Consider the following 20,977-nt stretch of genomic DNA (forward strand, 5'->3'; position numbering starts at 1 on the left):
AGGTAAAAAGATAAGGCGTAGTAAAAATCCTTGGATAACTCAGGAGATACTAAATTTATTTAACCGAAGAAGAATAAAAATACCGGGCAACACGGGACTCTTAACACTGAGACTGACAGGAAATCCAAAATGGATAAGCAGGAATGGCTGGAAGACAGATGCAAGGCTGTAGAAACATCCATGACTGCCCCTTATCATTACTTACGTTTTGGTAAGTAAGCGCCCCGACGACTGCCGGAGAGATGAAGCCAGGCAGGGTGCACACGACGTTGGTTAAACCAAGCAGGATGCCTGCAACACAACGGGTAGATCAGGGAAATCTAAAAAAAAAAAAAAGTACTTATTTGTGATGTGGCTCTTTCTCACCACCCTATCATCCTCTGCCCCCATAAAAGAAACCTGCAGTTCACGTTTGGAGTTACACCGATATCTTATTATTTATACACCTAATCGCCATACACTATTCATTTTTAAAACTTAAAATTTTTTTACATCATTCAGACTGTAAATTTACGTAGTTAACTTTCTGTTTGATTGAAGGCTAATCCAAATGACTTCTTTAGTCGTCTGTATTGATCTGTCACAACTGCAACGTTCCTGCTGCTGACGAAAAGAAATTACCGCACGATATTCCACTTTATTAATGGATACTTTTTTTTTTTTTTTTTGCTCTCTTCCGCAGCATGCTTTGTCTGGGGTATACAGACTTGGCAATAGTGAGGGCTGCAAACCATTGTGATTATAGTCGAGACGGTCTAAGAAAATCCCTGACAGCTTGCAGCACTGTTGCCAGCTTTCTACTACCAAGAGCTAACAGTTGCACTCAGAAACAGTAGCTGTCTATGGAGCCCTGACTTATTAAATTTATTCATGTTACAAAAATTTTTCTCAAAAGAAGTAGGTTGTACAAGGGCCCATCTTCTACTTTCTGGGAGGAAATGAAAGATGAATAAAGAAACAAGAAAATTCTAGAACGAACGTTAAGGAGTGGGCCGCCATCTTATCAATGATGGACTACATGCGGCCCATGGGCCACGTTCTGTGCGTACCCGTGGTGTGGCAACGTCTCTTGAACTGCGTTCTCGGGTTACATGGACGTCACTGAAGGGTTCCACAAAGTCACGTGCTTTTTTTCGTAACATTCAAGAAAGTGACTTAAAAAGACAATAAAATTAGCACCTTTATGAAATTAAAAAAGTATGTATTGCAGCAGATATATCCAGTTACTCAAATGGCTCTGATCACCATGGGACTTAACAACTGAGGTCATCAGTCACCTAGAACTTAGAACTACCTAAACCTAACTAACCTAAGGACATCACACACATCCATGCCCGAGGCAGGATTCGAACCTGCGACCGTAGCGGTCGCTTGGTTCCAGACTGAAGCGCCTCTTCAATTACTAATTTAGATAGTCGGTAGAGATGCAACACCGACAGTGAATAAGGATGTATCATAAGAGACCAGCCGGCAAGCCAGCATAAACTCAACAACAACTCGACAACGGGAGATCAGTCCAATGGCTCAAATGGTTCAAATGGCTCTGAGCACTATGGGACTCAACTGCTGTGGTCATAAGTCCCCTAGAACTTAGAACTACTTAAACCTAACTAACCTAAGGACAGCACACAACACCCAGCCATCACGAGGCAGAGAAAATCCCTGACCCCGCCGGGAATCGAACCCGGGAACCCGGGCGTGGGAAGCGAGAACGCTACCGCACGACCACGAGATGCGGGCTCAGTCCAATGAGTGATTATGGAAGGCCATTCCCACCGCCATCGTCGTCCGCCTCACACTGCACCCACATCTACTGCCGTCCGTGTAACGGTATCGCCTTCTCACTAGAAAGGTGAGCCACATCTTACTTTGTAACCTGTATGTATGATTGGTACTCCTGGATCACGCGATGTACAACAAGATGCATTTTCAGAGCTTTGTTTCAGCTCTTGTTTGTGCCCAAATTACTTTAACTCCCTCTCTCGTTTTCACTCGTCAGACCAAGCCGTTCCGGTCTTCTTCGGTTTTTCTACCAGACCAACCGCCCAGTCGCGAATTTTCTGCCTAAACGTTTTTTCTGTCTGCTACATCAAGTTCGCTATTTCCTGCTTCATCCAGGATCTCTTTACTGCACGGATCCATTTTAGTGTTTCAGTTTTTGCTTGACTGCGAGTTGCGTAGAATTACACAAGCTCTCTTGTTAATCTAGTTGGTTTCATTCTTTTACACTGAAGAGCCAAAGAAACAGGTAGACCTGACTAACATCGTCCAGCACCCCCGCTAGGAGGCAGAAGTGCCATGCCACGACTTGGCATGGACTCGAGTAATATCTCTGGAGTAGTACCGGAGAGAATTGGCACCATGGCTCCTGCAGAGCTGTCCATAAATCCTTAAGAGTACGGGGGAGGGGGGGGGGGTGGAGATCTCAACACCACGATGCAAGGCATCCCCCGGATATGCTCAATAGTATTCCTGTATGCGAGTTCGGTGGCCAGCAGAAGCGTTTAAACTCAGAAGAGTGTTCCTGGAGACGCTCTGTAGCAATTTTGGATGTGTGGGGTCCTGATGCAATTACCCAAGTCTGTCGGAACGCACAATGAACACGAATGGACGCAGGTGATCAGACAGGATGCTTACGTACGTGTTATCCGGCAGAGTCGCATTTAGACGTATCAGGGGTCCTATATCACTCCAATTGCACACGACCCACACCATTGCAGAGCCTCCACCAGCTTGAACTGCCCTCTGCTGACATGCAGAGTCCATGGATTCATGAGGTTGTCTCCATACCCGTACACGTCAATCCGCTCGATAAAATTTGAAACAAGACTCGTCCGATCATGCAATATACGAGGGGCGTTCAGAAAGTAAGCTCCGATCGGTCGCGAAATGGAAACGACTATGAAAATTCGATAAAGCTTTGCACAGATGTGTTGGGTAGTGTCTCTAGTATAACCCCAGTTAGCATCACGTCGCTCTTCTCATTTCTGAGCTCGCAGTGAGTGCGTAAAGATGTCTAGAAAATAGTGTCTGCCGCCAAGTACGAGGGCCTGGTGAGAAATTTCGCCTGAAGCTATGCAGCTAACATTACATAACTGTCGTGCTGTTTCGTCTTCACGACAATTCTCAGCCGCATTCTGCAGGGGCAATGAAGATGCTCCTGCATCGTTTTCAAATGGAAATGTTAGATTACCCACAATACAGTCCGCAATTGTCTCCCCCTGAGTTTCATCTCTGGTCACATGAACCGCTGTCTTTGAAGACAACATTTTGACACAGACAACGAGGTGTAGGCCAGCGTGGAGAATTGGCGGAAAGCACTGGCGGCCGCCTTCTATGATGAGGCTATTGAAAAGTTGGTACAACGCTATGACAAAAGTCTAAGTCAGAACGGCGACTACGTAGAGAAGTAGCTGAAAGGTGTAGCTAATTGTTACAAGTAAAACATTTCTGATGTTCACTGTGGTTTCAATTTGGCAATCAATCGGAGCTTACTTTCTGAACAGGCCTCGTATTTCCAGTCATCAACAGTCCAATGTCGGTGTGTCATGCAGTCATCAAGAGTACACGAATGGTTCGTATGCTGACACTTGTTGATAGTCCAGCATTGGAATCTGCAACAATTCGCGGAAGGGTTGCACTTCCGTCACGTTGAACGACTCTCCTCAGTCGTCGTTGGTATCGTTCTTGCTGGATCTCTTTCCGGTCGCAACAACGTCGGAGATCTGATGTTTTACCGGATTCCTGACATTCATGGCACACCTGTGAAATGTTGGTACGGGAAAATCCGGACATAAGTGCTACCTCGTAGATGCTGTGTCCCATCGCTCGTGCGCTGACTATAATACCACGTTCAGGCTGACTTGCATGTTGATAACCTGCCATTGTAGCAGCAGTAACCGATCTAACAAACTGCGCTAGATAGCACCGTATTCTGCCTGTTTAAATATCTCTGTATTTGAATACGCAGGTCTATACCACTTTCTTTCGTGCTTCAGTGTAACACGCCAGCGGAATTTCAACATGCATTTTTTTCATACCGGAATACAGTTGGCGTACTTTCCAATCTCTTTATTTGCACTTAGTTTGTAAGTACCCTTATTACTTTTTGTCTTCTCTGTAACGGCTCAAACACTGACAGCTGGGACCGCAGCCCAGCAACCGAAACCAGTCCACAGTCCACTGGCCAATGCCCTGCAAGATGAGCAGTGTTAGCAGACACGGCTTCCACAGCCGGTGCTCCCGCAAGAGGGATGTCACACGGACTCCTGTCGAATGATGGATCGACCTGCGGATTACGCCGCACCTGCTCATCGACCCCGCTGTGGGTGTGTCGACGCGGCCTCTATACAGGGAGGGGACCGTCCGCAACTGTCAGCTCGTCGGAACGGGATTTAAACCAGCAGGACCAGCCTGTAGGCAAGTCGTCAAAGCTGGGACGTCCGATGACGCATTGTAAGCCTCAAAGCTGATGCGGGTTTGTGACAACGAATTTCACAACCAGTCTTCTCCAGCCAGTTTGCCGGATGATATCGCTTAAACATCTGAACTGGGGAACTCTCTCGATTTTCCTCTATTTATATTTTCTAATTTTGAGTGTCAGGTCGTTGCTAGACACACATTTTTGTTTGTTTCGATTGATAATTAGAGTCCTACTCTTTCTGCTGCTTTTTTAACGACTTCCATTTGTTTTTGTGCAGTCTAAATGTCCTGACATACAATCGTCAATTGGTCTGGAAAACCTAAACAGTTCATCCTGCTATAGGTTCTTCTTCATTCGACTGGTTCGTCAGCTTTAACCTCTGATTTTAGCTTCCACCACTCTTGAATTACTCTTTTTAAGACACTGCTGCAGAGTAATTGCGACAATGCATCACCTTGTCTCCCATCTCTTTTAGTTTGAAAATGTTCCGAAATATCTCCTCTGAATTTTATTTTACCTCAGATATTGTGCAGTTTACTGTTTAACTGGCCGGCCGAAGTGGCTGAGCGGTTGTAGGCGCTACAGTCTGGAGCCGCGCGACCGCTACGGTCGTAGGTTCGAATCCTGCCTCTGGCATGTGTGTGTGTGATGTCCTTAGGTTAGTTAGGTTTAAGCAGTTCTAAGTTCTAGGGGACTCATGACCACAGACGTTCAGTCCCATATTGCTCAAAGCCATTTGAACGATTTGAACTGTTTAACTAAAAATTACAATGGTTCTAAGGTCCAGAACTTGTTCTTTCAGCATGTGAAGGAGACAATTACTGTACAATGAGACGTAAGTATATATTATAATCTACGAAGGTACAAACTATTTTTAATGTAAATTTTTTATCCGTTAGAATTAGTTTCAAATTAAAATATGTCACAGGCAAGATCTACTTGATCTGAATCCTGCTTGATATTCGTCAGTTTTGCATTTAAGTTGTTGTTATGATCTATCCAGGAGACAATGAGGCAGAAGTTTGAATGGAACAGGAAGAAGGGAATTCATTCCCTCTGTAGTTACTAATATCCGTTCTGTGTCTCATTTTATGTAGTGGATGTTTCGATGCAGATCTCCAGTCATCCGAAATTTTCTCAGTTCGACAAATGTTTTCTTTTAAGAACTTCCGGCCGGATGATTTTACGAGTTATGCAATAGTTCGGTCTTAACTACATTCTTTGTCATTTTTAATCTTCTAATTTCTCTAGCAATGTCCTCTTCATTTGTTGCTTGTGCATTTGAATTGGTTTTTATGGGACTTTCTGGAGGAAATCTTTCTGTTGGCTCAGGCCAATTTCTATATATTTTTTAATATGTCCATTTTCCTTCCTCAAGCAGAGATTTCGGAGTTGGTACCCACTCAGCTTCCTTTCAAAAACTTTATAAAAGGTTATCCTCACATTTTTGGAACTCTTCTCCAATTTCACGGATCTGACGATTCTCACACTGTCGTTTCGTTTGTTTAATTTATTTTGGAGCTTCTTTTCTAGTTGCCAGGAACTTGTCAAGTGGATTTTCTGATTTGTTACTATTCCATGTCTTGATGCCTTGTGTCGGCATTTTACTGCCTGTTCACAATCTTCATGCCACCAAGGATGTTTCTCCAGCCTTTTTAAAGTAATTTGGCTTTGGGCAGTTTTGATAAACTTACGAAGTCTATAAAAAAAAATTCCGGAACTTTGCCCACAAAATTTTTCTACGCTTACCTTTTACTTATTGCACCTGGTCGCCTTCGAAATACTCTCCTCCACAGCTGATACACCGCTCCCAACGCCGTTCCACTTCCGTAAGCAGTCTTGGTAGCTGGATCACTCGAAGCGCCATCTGTGAATTTTCCTTTATCTCGCGTATCGTTGCAAATCTTAATCCTTTCAGAGGAGTTTTCAACTCTGGAAATAAAAAAAGTTCGCAGGGGCCACGTCTGGAGAGTATGGAGGATGATGGAGCACAGTGATTTCGTTTTTTATGCAATAGTCACGTACCAATAGGGATGAATGTGCTGGTGTGTAATCGTGATACAAGAGCCATGAATTGTCTCGCCACATTTCAGGCCGTTTCCTTCTCACATTTTCTCGTAGACGTCGCCACATGTCCTGATACTACCATCGATTAACACTTCTTCCTTGTGGCACAAATTCATGATGAACTAATCCTTCAAAATCAAAGAAAACTATCGGCATGGCTTTGACATTTGACCTGACCCGACTAGCTGTTTTTGGTCTTGCAGAGCCCTTCCCTACTCATTGTGAAGACTGAGCCTTGGTCTCAACATCATAACCGTAGGCCCACGTCTCATCACCAGTTCCTAAGGAACATCTCGTTCTCATTTGCGTGATTCAAAAGCTCTTCACAAATTGCGAGGCGAAGGTTTTTCTGGTCTTGACTCATGACCCGTGAGACGAACTTGGTGGCAACGCGTTGCGTTCCAAGACGCTGTGTCAGGATTTCATAACATGATCCAACTGAAATGCTACAGTCTTCTGCAACTCTCGGACAGTCAGTCATTGACTGGCACGCGTAATTTCGTTGACGTTCGTAACACGAGCGTCGTCGGTAGGCGTCGAAGGGCGTCTAGAACAAGGGTCATCTTTGACTTCCGTCCGGCCATTTTTAAACCGTCTAAACCACTCATACGAGTCCGGCTTAAGCACTCATCACCATACGCTTCCTGCATCATTTGGTGTGTCTCTGCAAAGGTTTTCTTGAGTTTCACGTAAAATTTAATGCAGCAATTCAGACGCGCTGCTCTTCTAACCCTGCCATTCGAAATTCGCAAACGTTCTACTGAATACAGCTCTGAACAATAACAAACATACCACAATGAGCCTTCCGGCAGTTACAATTAAATACAGGAGTGTGCAGGGATGCCAACCGCTTTTCGCTCCAACACACCATTGGCACGGAATACGAATGTTCCGGAGTTTTTTGAACAGACCTCGTATGTTTGAATTTTTCCCAATTTTGTGCCTGTGATTTGTGTGGTATGTTAACAGCAACGTTTAGATTTTACTAGTATGGGATTTAGGAATTTCTGACATCCTTTTGCTGAAGGCTTGGGTGTTTAAAATTTAGTTTGTCTCGGCTTAGATAGTGATCTGTGCATGCTCGTACCGAGAGGTTTGCCAGATGGGCCCCGGTCAAGGCGCAGGCCCACAGGAGCCGTAAAAATAGTGAAAAAAGAAAAAGAGACGGTTCAAGAGTTTACTGGTAGAGGTATGTGACTTCTCCTACTCCTCATGTTCCTGTCATCTGCATACTAGAAAAGTCCTCTCAACCGCCAGTGACTGTAAACGTAGTATTTGTCGTCACAATGTCATTTCTGTCATTTAGTCCGACTGGAATAGAAAAGAAGCGACTATTACCGAACAGACGTCTACCACTAATGTGGTTTATATAGAAACAGTGATGTTGATCCACATTGCTGCCACCTACACAGCTCGCTGATGTTCAGAAAAGGACTTCTTACTGCTATATCGTTACGGCATTGTAGGATCTCTATCGGATTTCAAAGGTCGTTGAGCAGGATCTGAAGAAAATGACAGTTTCTTCCTGTGTGGGTCCCAGCCTCGACGTAATTTGTCAATGATGAAACCATTTGACATAAAAAAATGTTCAAATGTGTGTGAAATCTTATGGGACTTAACTGCCAAGGTCATCAGTCCCTAAGCTTACACAATACTTAACCTAAATTATCCTAAGGACAAACACACACACCCATGCCCAAGGGAGGACTCGAACCTCCGCCGGGACCTGCCGCACAGTCCATGACTGCAGCGCAAAGACCGCTCGGCTAATCCCGCGCGGCCCATTTGACATATTCAGCGTAGACCGTCAGATGCTTTATAAAAGATGTCCTTTATTGCATCGTGTACTACATTACTAACATTATATTCTTAGCCAGTTTTGGTTCGTGGCCATTTTCAAATGCAGTTGCGTCGTTGACATGTTTGCTGTATTTAAATGTTCGATTCATCAGCGGATATAGTGGGCAACTACCTTCTAGCTACGCGTTGCATACGGATCTAAGTTGCAACTGGTGAATGATGATGCCTCATCACATAGGTCTACCTGTAGGATGAGGACGTAACGAGTCTACACTGTCCGATTTACTCCCTATACGCACTTTCGACTCATCACGCACAAAACGCTTTAGGCAGAAGGACGGCAGCCCTGTCATCGACACGATTGCCCGTTACCAACCGCAAGAGGACGCATGTTTATATTGCGTTCATCATAAGAATAAACCTGATGTAAACATTACACTATGTATTCTACTGTCTTTGCTGGAAACTCATTGGATTTCGTTTCACGTAGAGCGGAAACCAGGGAGTCTCGAGTACAGACAAGTACGATAATAAGGAAACGGTTTTGTTGTGCTTTACGCGCGCTTCGACTCAGCGATAATGCGGCACAACAGTTTCACCGGCGCATTTAACCCTCTAACGGTGAGGTGAAGTTTCCTGACATAAACAGTAAGGTGGGGTTGGATCAGACCCCACCCTCCAAATATCGATTTTTCGGGGTAGAATAAAAAATGAATAATGAGAAAAAGTTTTATTATCAATTAAACACATATAATATTTGTTATAAAAACAAGTTTTTTTATTTTTATAGTCAATAAGTAAGAATATAAAATACTTTGAAAAAAAGTAGGGACTTGATTACAAAAAAAATACCTTAATAGAAATATTCTCTATAAAATTATTGAAAACATAGTAAAACTCAATAGATTCAGTCATCAACTAGGAACTTGAGTGCTTTAGAAACTCTAAAGATAGGAACTAAATGAGAAACATCTCTTACTAATTGTAGAAAATAATTATAATGTCAGCAGTTTCGAAATATAAAGTTCTCAATAATAATTGTCTTTGTACACATAACGTAATAGGAACAAATAATAAATGTATAATGTTGTCCTGGAAACGATCACATACAGCCCTCAAAATACATATTTGGCACAATTCATCACATCTCAGTTTCCTTACAGCCAGGGCATATAATAACTTTATGCTCTCCACGTATAGAACGATTATACTTACTACAAAAAGCATTCCCCTTCCTATCTTTTGATCTGTCACAAAAATCACAGCTTCTTTTCTTTAGTGACTGTGCTTGGGTAGGCTTGTCTAATTGGATTGGCTCTTTTTCTAAAAGTTTTCCAATAGACGAACGGAGCTCACGGGGAAGATGTATGTTATTCAACCTCTTTTCCATAAGAGGTTTTGTCAAAGAGAGCGTAAGATTTTCGAGAAATGATATTCTCGCGTCATTTGAAAAGCTGTACATTTTGCTATTGCTTTTGTAAATGATAAAACTATTTATAGCAGCGATGTCTAAAATAGCATAAAAGTACAGCATGGCCCATCTTCTCGATTTTCTTTTTGTGGTCCTGCTGTGGCAAAGCATATCTAATACATCGACCCCTCCTTTAATCAGATTGTAGAACTCCACAATTTTAGGCTTATTTGATTTTTCATTTATCTCTCCAGAGAAGTGCATAGACGATATCAGTAAAACTTTTTTATTTTTCTTAAGGTAAATGACACCAAAGTTTTGTCGTCCTGATACATAAATGTTGAAGAGCCTACTGGAGCGGAAAGCAGCATTGATGGTGGTATTTGCGGTTTGTTCCTCCTCAACGTACCTACAAATGTGAGTTTCTTTTGGAGGAGGGCGTCAGTCACCTCCAGTGAAGAGAACCAATTGTCCGCTGTAATGTTTCTATTAGAACCCCTGATAGATTCCGCCATGCGCACAACATACTGGGCAGGTAAAGGCAAATCTCCAGGTCTCCTCTTTATTCTGTTGTCCTTGCCAGTGTATGGAATGCCACGCAAAAAACAGAATGTCCTTGCGTCGCATAGTGACATTATTTTCAACCCATATTTGTCGGGTTTCGATGGGATATACGTTTTGAATGGACAGGCACCCCGAAAACTCAGTAGGGTCTCATCTACTGTAACATATTCAGATGGATTATAATTTTTTTTACTGTTAAATTCAAACATGTCCCACACTTCTCTGAAAGCCGCAAATTTGTCCTTGATTTTTCTGGCCTCTCTGGGGGCTTTATCATTGAAGCGGAGATTTTCTAGAAGAAGTGCAAAACTTTTCTTGCACATAGTGCAACGGAATACCGAAGGTCCATAGGTTGCTGAGAACATCTCATGTACACTGAGCATAGAATTTTTTAGGCATCACTCATGAAGAGAAGGGCCATCAACCATTTTATTTCAACACTCTCTGTTGGTGAATGAAACCACTGGACCATATTGTACTTTTGCCTAGATTTCTCGATTTCAAGATTTGTGTACAAAACAATTTTTTCTATATTCTTCGAATCTATAAATAATATAAATATTTCCAATTCACTAGTGACCCCCCTTGCTTCCCCACGTGGACCAGGGAGATGAGTTATAATATTTGACGCTGGTGTCCTAGAAAATTTTGAATGGATGGGTTTGTTGGTCCATATTGTCTCTAAGTCTTTACCTAGCTCAAAATTTCTCTCATCATCTACATCTGACTGAGAATTAACATCTGACTGAGAATTATCAAACTCGACTGCTCCTGCCGCACAATGAAATACATCATCCTCGTCATCAGTATTAGATAATACATCGTCCTCGGTTTCTGAACAGTTTTCTGCATCGATATTGTCGCCATCCTCTGACTCAGCCTCCTGTCGGAGAAACTCGTTGTATATCTCCTGAGGAGTTCTAAGGAGTTGATGCGCAATTTTAGTAAGATACTAGAAGAGAAAACAAAACTTAGATGTAATATAAACATCAATATGGGGTCGAATCCTCCCCACAAAAGAAACTAGTAATTGTAACGTAAACAGTAAGGTGGGGTCGGATCCAACCCGAGCGCGGGTAATGTAGGTTTCGGATAGAGAGGGTAGCTGCAGGTCACTCAACAGACTGACGTGACCTCCTCGGCGTTCTCGGGACGACTGTCTGGTAGGGTAGCTGGAGCCACAGCGCTCTCAGAAAAGGGAGTGGGGAGTTATAAACAAAACAGACTCGCTGGGGTCGGATCCAACTCCAACCTTACCGTTAGAGGGTTAACTCGGACAGCACTGGCCAGCCAGCTTGTCCAACTACCCTGCAGTGATGTGAACGGTTGAAGTTACGACGTAGAAAGAGATCAGCAACGAAACGATATAGCCTGGAACGCAGTTTCATTTTTAATCAGAAAGAAATAATATACGTCAATACTTCGGCAGTACGCGTTTTAGGCGACCAGACGTAATACGCAATATGCTCTCATTCTTAGCTAACATAATACTGTTATTAGAAACAAGTGTAATGAAAATTCCTAACTTAAACAGAGGACAATTTTTCTGCTTGAGCTACGTGTGACGCAAAAGCGTACTGCAGGTATTTAAATATTGAAGCCACTGAAGTACCACTTATAATGAGTCGTCTGACAATCTCGGAACTCCTTCCATATCCGAATCCGTGGGATACATTTCAGTACTGGAAGCGTCGTCTGCTACAGAATCCACGAAACCATCTAAGCGTCACATTTTCTCCTCATTTTATGTCTTGCTGGTATGCACCCCGCCAGCGTTAGATATCGACGTGTGACGAAGATCCGTGAATTAGTTCCAGTACGTCTGGCAGGTAAGTCTTGTTATTTCTCGCGACAAATCCCTTGACTTGGCTCTGTATCAGTTTTGGTGGGTTCAGATTCCAGTGGTACGGTGGTAACTTAATGACAATGTGATCTGCAGACTAGGCAGCTACATCGATAACGTACTGGTCTACAATATAAGTTCAGCTGGTTGTAGCAATTCAGCCTTAACTGCGATAGGATCGATATTGGTTCCCTTTTCTACCAGCCAGTTTACAGCGTCTAGCTTTTCCAAGATTTTTGCGGCCTACGCTCAACCCTGACGCTGTGATACGATGTATCGCCCATTACAACACTGCTGGAGGGCTCCAATTTGGGCAGAATATCTCTAAACCACTTAAGAAACACCTCACCATGCATTTATTCGTGATAATCTCCAGTTTTCTTAGATTCAAAAATTAAATCACCAACCTTCTACGGATCAGTTGCTAGCTGTGTGTATAATAATTAATGTTTTTCTTTTCCCGTCGGATTGTTTATCCCCTCTGATAAGCCTGCAACAGAAGTTTGCCTTTTTGTCAGTAACGGTTGACTCAATCCATACTTTTTGTCTGACATGGCCAATATTAACACAAGCCCCATCAGGGTAACAAATATTATACTTTTCTCACGAATAAGTTGGTGAATCTGACGAAGATAACGCGTCCTCTACAAAGAAATATCAGCTCTGTCTGTTATTATACTATGAAGGCTACAAATAATTCAGTACCTTCTCTTGCTGACAGTACGGGTAATGTAACGGATGATGATAAACAGAAGGCCGAAATTCTAAACCTAGCTTTCAAAAACTAGTTTAAGGTAGAGGGCTGCAGCACCATTCCCCCTTTCAATAATCGAACAAACGCAAGGATGGCTGACATGGTGTTTAGTGTATCTGGGATAGTAAAACAGTTAAGATCCTTAGACGCCAGGAAGGCATCTGGCGCAGACGGTATCCCCGTAAGATTTTATGTTGACTATGCTACAAACATATCTCCATTCTTATCCATCACCTGTCAAGGACCATTGGAACAGCGGGAAGTTCCATGGGACTGGAAGAAGCCCAGACCATAGCAATCCATAAAAAGATTAGAAAATCGGATGCACATAATTACCGGCCAATTTCACTGACAGCGATTTGTTGTAGGATCATGGAACACATTTTGTGTTCACACATAATGACCTCTCTAGACTCTGAGAAGCTCATCTGCACAAACCAGCACGGTTTTAGGAAACAGCGGTCATGCGAGACACAGCTGGTCCTCTTTGTGCATGATATACAACAGGCTCTAGATACCGGCTCCCAGGTTGATGCCACATTCCTCAACGTACTAAAGGCGTTCGAGTTCCGCTCTGTCGCTTGCTCCAAAAAGTGCGCGCTTACGGTCTATCCGATGACATATGAGGTTGGGTAGAAAGTTTTCTAACAGACAGAGAGCAGTATGTCGTCCTGAATGGGGAGACTTTAACACAAACAAGCGTAACATCAGATGTGCCCCAGGGCAGTGTAATAGGTCCGCTGCTTTTTATGATGTACAAAAAAGACCTGGTTGATGGTATTGACAGCGGCATTAGACTGTTTGCCGATGATGTTATAGGCTACAGGAAAATAGTATCATACCAACGTTATAAGCAAATCAATGAGGATTTGCAGAAAATAAATGCGTGGTGTAATGACTGGCAGTTATCTCTCAATAGTAGAAAGTGTTCAAATGGCTCTGAGCACTATGGGACTCAACTGCTGAGGTCATTAGTCCCCTAGAACTTAGAACTACTTAAACCTAACTAACCTAAGGACATCACAAACATCCATGCCCGAGGCAGGATTCGAACCTGCGACCGTAGCGGTCTCGCGGTTCCAGACTGCAGCGCCTTTAACCGCACGGCCACTTCGGCCGGCTGTAGAAAGTGTAACCTACTGCATATAACAATGCAAAAATCCCCTCTAATGTACGAGTACAAAATAAATGCCCAGTTTCTGGGAGCGGTAACATCCGCCTAGTATCTGGGTGTGACTTTACGAAATGATCTCAAATGGAACGATCAGATTACACAAGTAACGGGTAAGGCGAGCGCTAGATTGTGTGTACTCCTTCAGCAAAGTAAATAGCTTACAGTACGTTAGTTCGTCCAGTCTTGGAGTATTGTTCGTCTGTATGGGACCCTTACAAGTTGGGTCTGATTCACGAGATTGAGAAGGTCCAAAGAAGAGCGGCAAGATTCGTGACTGGTACATTTAGCCAACGCGAGAGAGTTACAAATCTCATGGAAAGTTTGAAGTGGGACACACTTGCAGATAGACGACGCGCTAAATGGAAAGGGCTGCTCACTAAATTCCAAAATCCGATCTTCGCCGAGGATGTAGAGCATATATTATTACCACCAACTTTCAAACCATGCAATGATCACCATTCAAAAATAAGGGAGATTAGAGCTCGTACTGAGGCGATCAGACAGTCGTTTTTCCCTCGCGCTAACAGTGAGTGGAAGAGAGGGGGGGATATGACTTTGGGACAAATAGTGCCCTCCGCCACACACCGCTCGGTGGCTAGCGGAGTATATGCAGATGTATATGTAGATTTGATTTCCTATTTTCAAACCGGAAACCAATGTCTCTCGTTAGTTTGTAAAATGTTGTCCATCTAAAAATGGCCAGGTCATCATCGTCATGAATTATTTTAAGTGTCTTATTCACTATGGGCGCCTCGTTTCTGAAGAAGATCATGCGCACCTTCGACCGCACAGAACTTTTCACAAAATCTTCTCGTTTTCCTGCGACACAATATTGACTGTCCTGGAGTGGAAGGACTGCGGGCGATTTTGTTTATCTTTTCGCATTCAGTAGGCTTGCACACGACACAAAAATGCCTGTAAACTCAGATATCATTTGTGCAATCTGCAGCTCAGCTAGTGACTGATATTTCCCTATAAACTTGTGAAAAACCTGAAGAGCAACCTGTTTCTCGCCAGGTTTTAACGTTTTTTTAGCACTGTGGAGCAGAAAGCAGCGTTACACCTTTTCGCAGTCCAAGCCCGTCAGTCAGAGCACAACTAGCCCTTACACAGATAGCAACTGTACATGATTCTTAAATGAAAACTACATAGCTAAAGCATAATGAAGATAGACGCTAATGGCTGTTTATGCATTAGAATATCTTAAAGTTGCATTTACAGTAACACAGTAATAAGATTTCTAATATATAAGTAGAACCTACTCCCAGAAACCTTAAACACCATTGTGCGTTTGCTACGGCTACTGAGGACTCACCGAGTTTGTGTTTGTTTACATCACGTTTATTCTTATGATGACCGGAATATGGTAGTGGAAAATATCACCACAAGCCACATTGAACGACCTGACTAAGAATTAGGATCAGGACAGTGTAACATAGGACAGACAGATTGGCCAACAAGAGACGGGGAATCGCAGCACAGGCCAGCGGCGTAAATTGGGACGCAAACAGTCCGAGAATTGAGAAGGTCTGATTGCAGCGGTCTCGGTGATCTCGGAAACCAAGCTATGTGCCCGCTGCTCAATTTTCAGTTCTCGTTTATCAATTCCAGTTTCTTGTTTCTTTCTTCTTAGTTTTCGTTTATGAGTTCTCCTTCTTGGCTCGCTCCTTGTATTTGTCGTTTCTAATTTCTCGCTTATTGGTTTTAACTTTTGAGTTTTGCGGATATGTCTTCGTTTATACAGACAAAGACAAAAGTTTTCGGTTGTGCGATTTATATTCGTTTCCATCTGTGCCTTATGCCCCTTACTACACGAATTTGGAAAAACGTCGATTAGTTCACTTGTCAAATAGATTTGACCATTGCATTAAAAGATGCATTATAATATGTAATCCATACTAATACTACAAATGCGAAAGTAACTGCCTGTTACGCTTTCACGACTAACCCGCTGAAACGATTTTGGTGAAATTTGATGTGAAGATATATTGAACGCTGAGGAAGAACATAGGCTACTTTAGAAGTTCTGTAGTGCAACATATTCATCGATTTCAAGAATATAAAACTAAATATGGAACAATAATTACTCTTTGAAAGAGCTATTTATTCTTTGAGTTTTGAACTTTACCTTATTTGTAAAAATGCTTTTATTGGCTCTGAGCACTATGGGACTTAACTTCTAAGGTCATCAGTCCCCTAGAACTTAGAACTACTTAAACCTAACTAACCTAAGGACATCACACACATCCATGCCCGAGGCAGGATTCGAACCTGCGACCGTAGCGGTCACGCGGTGCTAGACTGTAGCGCCTGAAACCGCTCGGCCACACCGGCCGGCAATGCTTTTATTGTTTGATGTGTTGTGCATAATACGATTCAGTGTGATGAATACAATGCTTATACAGTCCTGTACTTATTTAATCCGTAGTTCCAACTAATATCAGCCACAAGCCCATTGCATTTTAGCCGCTGAGCATCACGCGTCTTACAGATTCGAGATGCTTCAAGACTGACAACGACGGCATCAGTTAAAGGCTGTACGACTAACGGAGAAACGTCGTACATTTACATATGGAACGTGGGAGGCTTTTGGTGAGGCTATATTTGATTATGATCTGTTAACTGACTATGTTAATCATAATTAGTCATCTTAGGGGGATGGATAAAGAATGTAGGGACTACAATGCACTTAAGTGGAAGGAAGAAAAGGTTGGTATGTGCTTCTCTGGTGGAAAACTCTCACATCCAGAACTAGTGTGCCGAAGGATCCCCAACTTCTGTTCGAATTTAATAAATCTAGGCATGTTTTAAACATGATTAGACGTACAGCAAAATCACAGAAACACGTTCATTATGTATCTACATACAGGCACTGCATACTTTTTACACATACATCTCTACACCACTATGTAAACAGACATTTATAAATTACTAACTTACTTACTCACCATAAATCACTATAACAAAACAACTGACATTCGAGCGCAGCTACAGGTAACAGTTAGTATATTATACTAGCCTTATCCCCACGTCTTCACTCACGTAAGCGTTTGACACATATTGCACACATCTCCTCCTCCTACTCCTCGCTCTCTGTGTCCACCACTCCCTCCCTTCGCCTCTATGTTCACTTCATTCTGCCATCTCGATCTATCCAACTCTTCTTCTCCTTTTCCACCTGCTAATTGCCCCTCTACAACTTTCGCCTGCCTCCTGTACCTCTCCCCCTTCTCTCCGTCCATCTCTTCCTACCCTTCCCCCCCCCCCCCCCCCTCTGACCATTTACTCCTTTCCTCTCTTTCTGTATATCTCCTCCTCCACCCCCTCTCTTTATCCATCTCCTCCTCCCCTCCATCTCTGTCCATCCCATTCTCCCTCCTCTCTGTCCATCTCCTCCCCCTCCTTTCTTCATCCACACCATCCTCCCTCTGACACTACCCATCTCCTTATCCCCCCCCTCCCCCCCAACACCCCTTTAACCGTGCTCACCCACAAGAGTAGTCCCTTGCAAGGTATGCCAAACTACCCACATAACACACCGACTGTGCAAGGCAGCCTACACATCAGGGGCTAAAAACTGTATTTTGCCTGTGTTTTCACTTCTGTAGGAACAAGGGGGTTATAACACCCACATTGCTGATAATCATGAAGTTCGCTGTTTGTGTGCCACATTTGACTGAAATCGAACCAAGGGTTCAGGAGGTGATGCTGGACTCCCTTATTCAATTTTTTTTTCCACTGTGTACAAACTCTAGGGATTGATCTATGAGAGGATATGGAACAAAAAAGGTGCACAATGGCACCATATTTGAATCGAGAGCTTGCCCACATTGTGTTTAGTTATGGAGAAGCAAATGGCAATGGGCAGTGGGCAGCAAGGTTGTATCAGGAGACCAATCTCTGCTGACAACTACCACAGCATCCAATGTTTGGAACAGTGTTTCTCTTTTTGTCTGAGACAGAGTCATTTCAGGAAGCAGGAAATCATGAAGGACACCAGACTAGGAGGAAAACGTGATTAACACTGTGAAAGGCGACCACCGTGTCAGTACCAGGCAGTTGGCCCGCCAGTACAGGGTAATCCAGACAACCATGTGGAACATGCTCTGTGACATTGTTACTACCCTGTCACTTACAGTGTGTGCAGCGATTACTAACTACATACTTTTCACATCAGGTGCAGTTTTGTCACTGGTTTCTTCACCAGGCAACCACGATTTCGGGTTTTGTGTCATCCATCCTATTCACAGATGAGGCCACCTTTACGGGGAGAGGTATCTTCAACTTTCATAACAGTCACCAGTGGAATAATCTACAGACTCCCAATGGTATGGTGACATCGAACGTGTGGATCGGGATAATTGGCGACTGTATTTTGGGACCAGTCTTCCTTCCACGTCACCCAAAAGGCTGTAACTACTGGCGTATCTTGCGGGTGACTTTGCCTCCCCTGCTGGAACAAGCGCCATTGATGATTCAAAGGGTTATGTGGCTGCCACATGATGGTGCTCCAGCCCACTTCGCTGTTAATGTACAGTCGCATCCCAATCGTGTCTTCTGTGGTCGACGGATCGGACGAGGGGGTGCAGCTGCACGATATGCTCGTTCACTGGATCTCAGCCCGTGCGATTTATTGTTATGGGGCCATCTCAAAAATATCGTGTCTGCAGAGCCCACTGGAGGCACTGGAGCGGCGTATACATGATGCCCTTGATCTGTTCGAATGCAGCCTGGCTGATGTGAATGTGTGAGACAGAACATGCTAAGGCGCATGCAAGCATGAGTTGAGGCACATGGAAAACATTTCCAACACATTCTGTAAGTGTGGCTGTATGTATTAGGCCGCAGTTTCTGTAACAATTTACTACTGAATAAATGGTCTCTAGCATGGAAAGCATGCATTTCCGGACGTGAGATCATTGGACCTTTTTAGTTCTGTATACTCTCACCGATCAATCCCTGTAGCTTGTTCACAGCGGAAAAGATCACCCTGTATATTCGCAATAGCAAAGATACAGAATTGCGCTTTTATGCTGACGTCGGTACTTACTGCAGAAGCTGGGACTGATATCTACGAGTGCGGCCAGCGGCCCCATGGCGAGGGCGCCGTTGACGGAGACGGCGGCCACCAGGAAGGCCGTGGCGGCGCCGTGGCTGCAGCCAGAGTAAGACAGGCCCGCCAGCAGCGCTGCCGACGCCAGCAGGTCTGCAACACGCCACACCTTCAGATTTCTATATTTTCTAAAATAATACATTTACAGATGTGGTTCTTTTTGAAGAGAACCGTAAACTCACCGAGTCTGCGTTGTGCCCACCAGATGGTGTTGCGAGTGCAATGCTATGAAAAAATGGCGACAAAGCGAGAAAAGAGTTTTTGTGTGTTGGAATATGCGAGATGCTTATCTGGTATAGCAGTGGAGCGTGCATTCATAGGAAATTATGGAAAAGAATCGCCATGTGAACAGAGAATTGTGCGTTGGTATCGACAATTTAGGGACACCGGTTGTCTTTGTAAACAGAAAAGTTCAAAATGGTTCAAATGGCTCTGGGCGCTACGGGACTTAACATCTGAGGTCATCAGTCCACTAGAGCTTAGAACTACTTAAACCTAACTAACCTAAGGACATCACACACATCCATGCCGGAGGCATGATTCGAACCAGCGACCGTTCCAGTCGCGCGGTTCCGGACTGAAGCGCCTAAAACCGCTTTTTTTTTAAATTCATTTTGTTCGATATAGTTCGTTGCACGTGTTCTGGATGGACGTCACAAGACATCTGTTGAAGTTGATCTTTGATTCCTTGACTCAGTTTTTTTTTTATTACAGAGAGCGCTCAGCCCTCTGACCGAACACGCTGAGCTACCGTGCCGGCTACCAAGTATGTCAGACGCAACCGGGGAGAGCGTGGAGGAAAATTTCGTAGGCTGACCGAAAAAAATCAACCGTCCGCGCGAGCTACGAATTGGAATACTGCAGCAAACAGTGTGAAAGATTTTGCGAGGACGATAACATTTCAAACCGTACAGTCTGCAGTTCGTGCGACCATTAATACCGTCCTGTTATGGCCGGCGCCTTAAATTGTGCATTGCAATTTTGAATGCACTTGACCATGAACATTTATATCCAAGCTGAAAAATGTTCAAGTGTGTGTGAATTCCTAACGAACTAAACTGCTGCGGTCATCGCTCCTAAGACTTACACTAGTTAAACTAACTTACGCTAAGAACAACACACACACACACACACACACACACACACACACACACACATGCCCGAGGGAGGAGGACTCGAACCTCCGGCGGGAGGGGACCTCCAAGCTGATATTCAGCGACAAATGAACACCCCCATTTATATGGAAAGGTTAATCGCCATGATGTGAGATTGTGGGCCACCAAACATCCTCACATCCTGATCACTGTGGAGCACGAACGAGTTTCGCTGAAGGTTGATTTCTGCGAAATGTCACAGGCGAAGCTGTATGGGCCGATTTTTTCTGTCAGAAGACTCAGACGGACAACTCTTACCTCGATATGCTACAGTTGTTGTTGTTTACACCACTGACTGGTGATTCCGAGAATATCTTCCGGCAAGACGGAGCACTCCCTCATTGGGGCGTCGATGTTCGTTGCTACCTAAAACGGCCAGCTTCGGTTCGCCGGATCGCTTGGAAGATGATGTAGCTCTGCTCCTTTGGCACACAAGGTTGCTTGATCTAGCGTCTTGTAACTTTTTCCTTTGGGGAAAAGTGCGAACCCCACCTCCAGGAACATCGGAACGGCTCAGAGAACGCTTCAATTGCTGCTGCGATGACCACTGACTCGACGTTTGGAGGTGTGTCGTGCGACCAGAGGGGCACTCACAGAACGTTTGTAGAGGGCAAAACGCAAACTTGAAGAGATGACAGTTCTATTTGGGTATTTGTCATATTTCTACATGTAAT

The 20,977-nt window shown here is 43.8% G+C and overlaps 1 protein-coding gene across 1 annotated transcript in view; it reads right to left on the bottom strand.

Annotated features, from left to right (window-relative positions):
- LOC124594265 (vesicular glutamate transporter 2-like) overlaps positions 1-20,977 on the bottom strand; it is a 169,934-nt gene that overhangs the window by 24,711 nt on the left and 124,246 nt on the right. Inside the window, exons 9-10 of the mRNA XM_047132628.1 lie at positions 19,087-19,242; positions 206-291 (exon numbers count right to left, since the gene is read on the bottom strand). Of these exons, the coding sequence (XP_046988584.1) occupies positions 206-291; positions 19,087-19,242 (242 nt within the window). The remainder of the gene's footprint in view (positions 1-205; positions 292-19,086; positions 19,243-20,977) is intronic.

This window comes from Schistocerca americana, chromosome 2, assembly GCF_021461395.2.
Source record: "Schistocerca americana isolate TAMUIC-IGC-003095 chromosome 2, iqSchAmer2.1, whole genome shotgun sequence".
In the NCBI taxonomy this organism is placed as follows: Eukaryota; Metazoa; Arthropoda; class Insecta; order Orthoptera; family Acrididae; genus Schistocerca; species Schistocerca americana.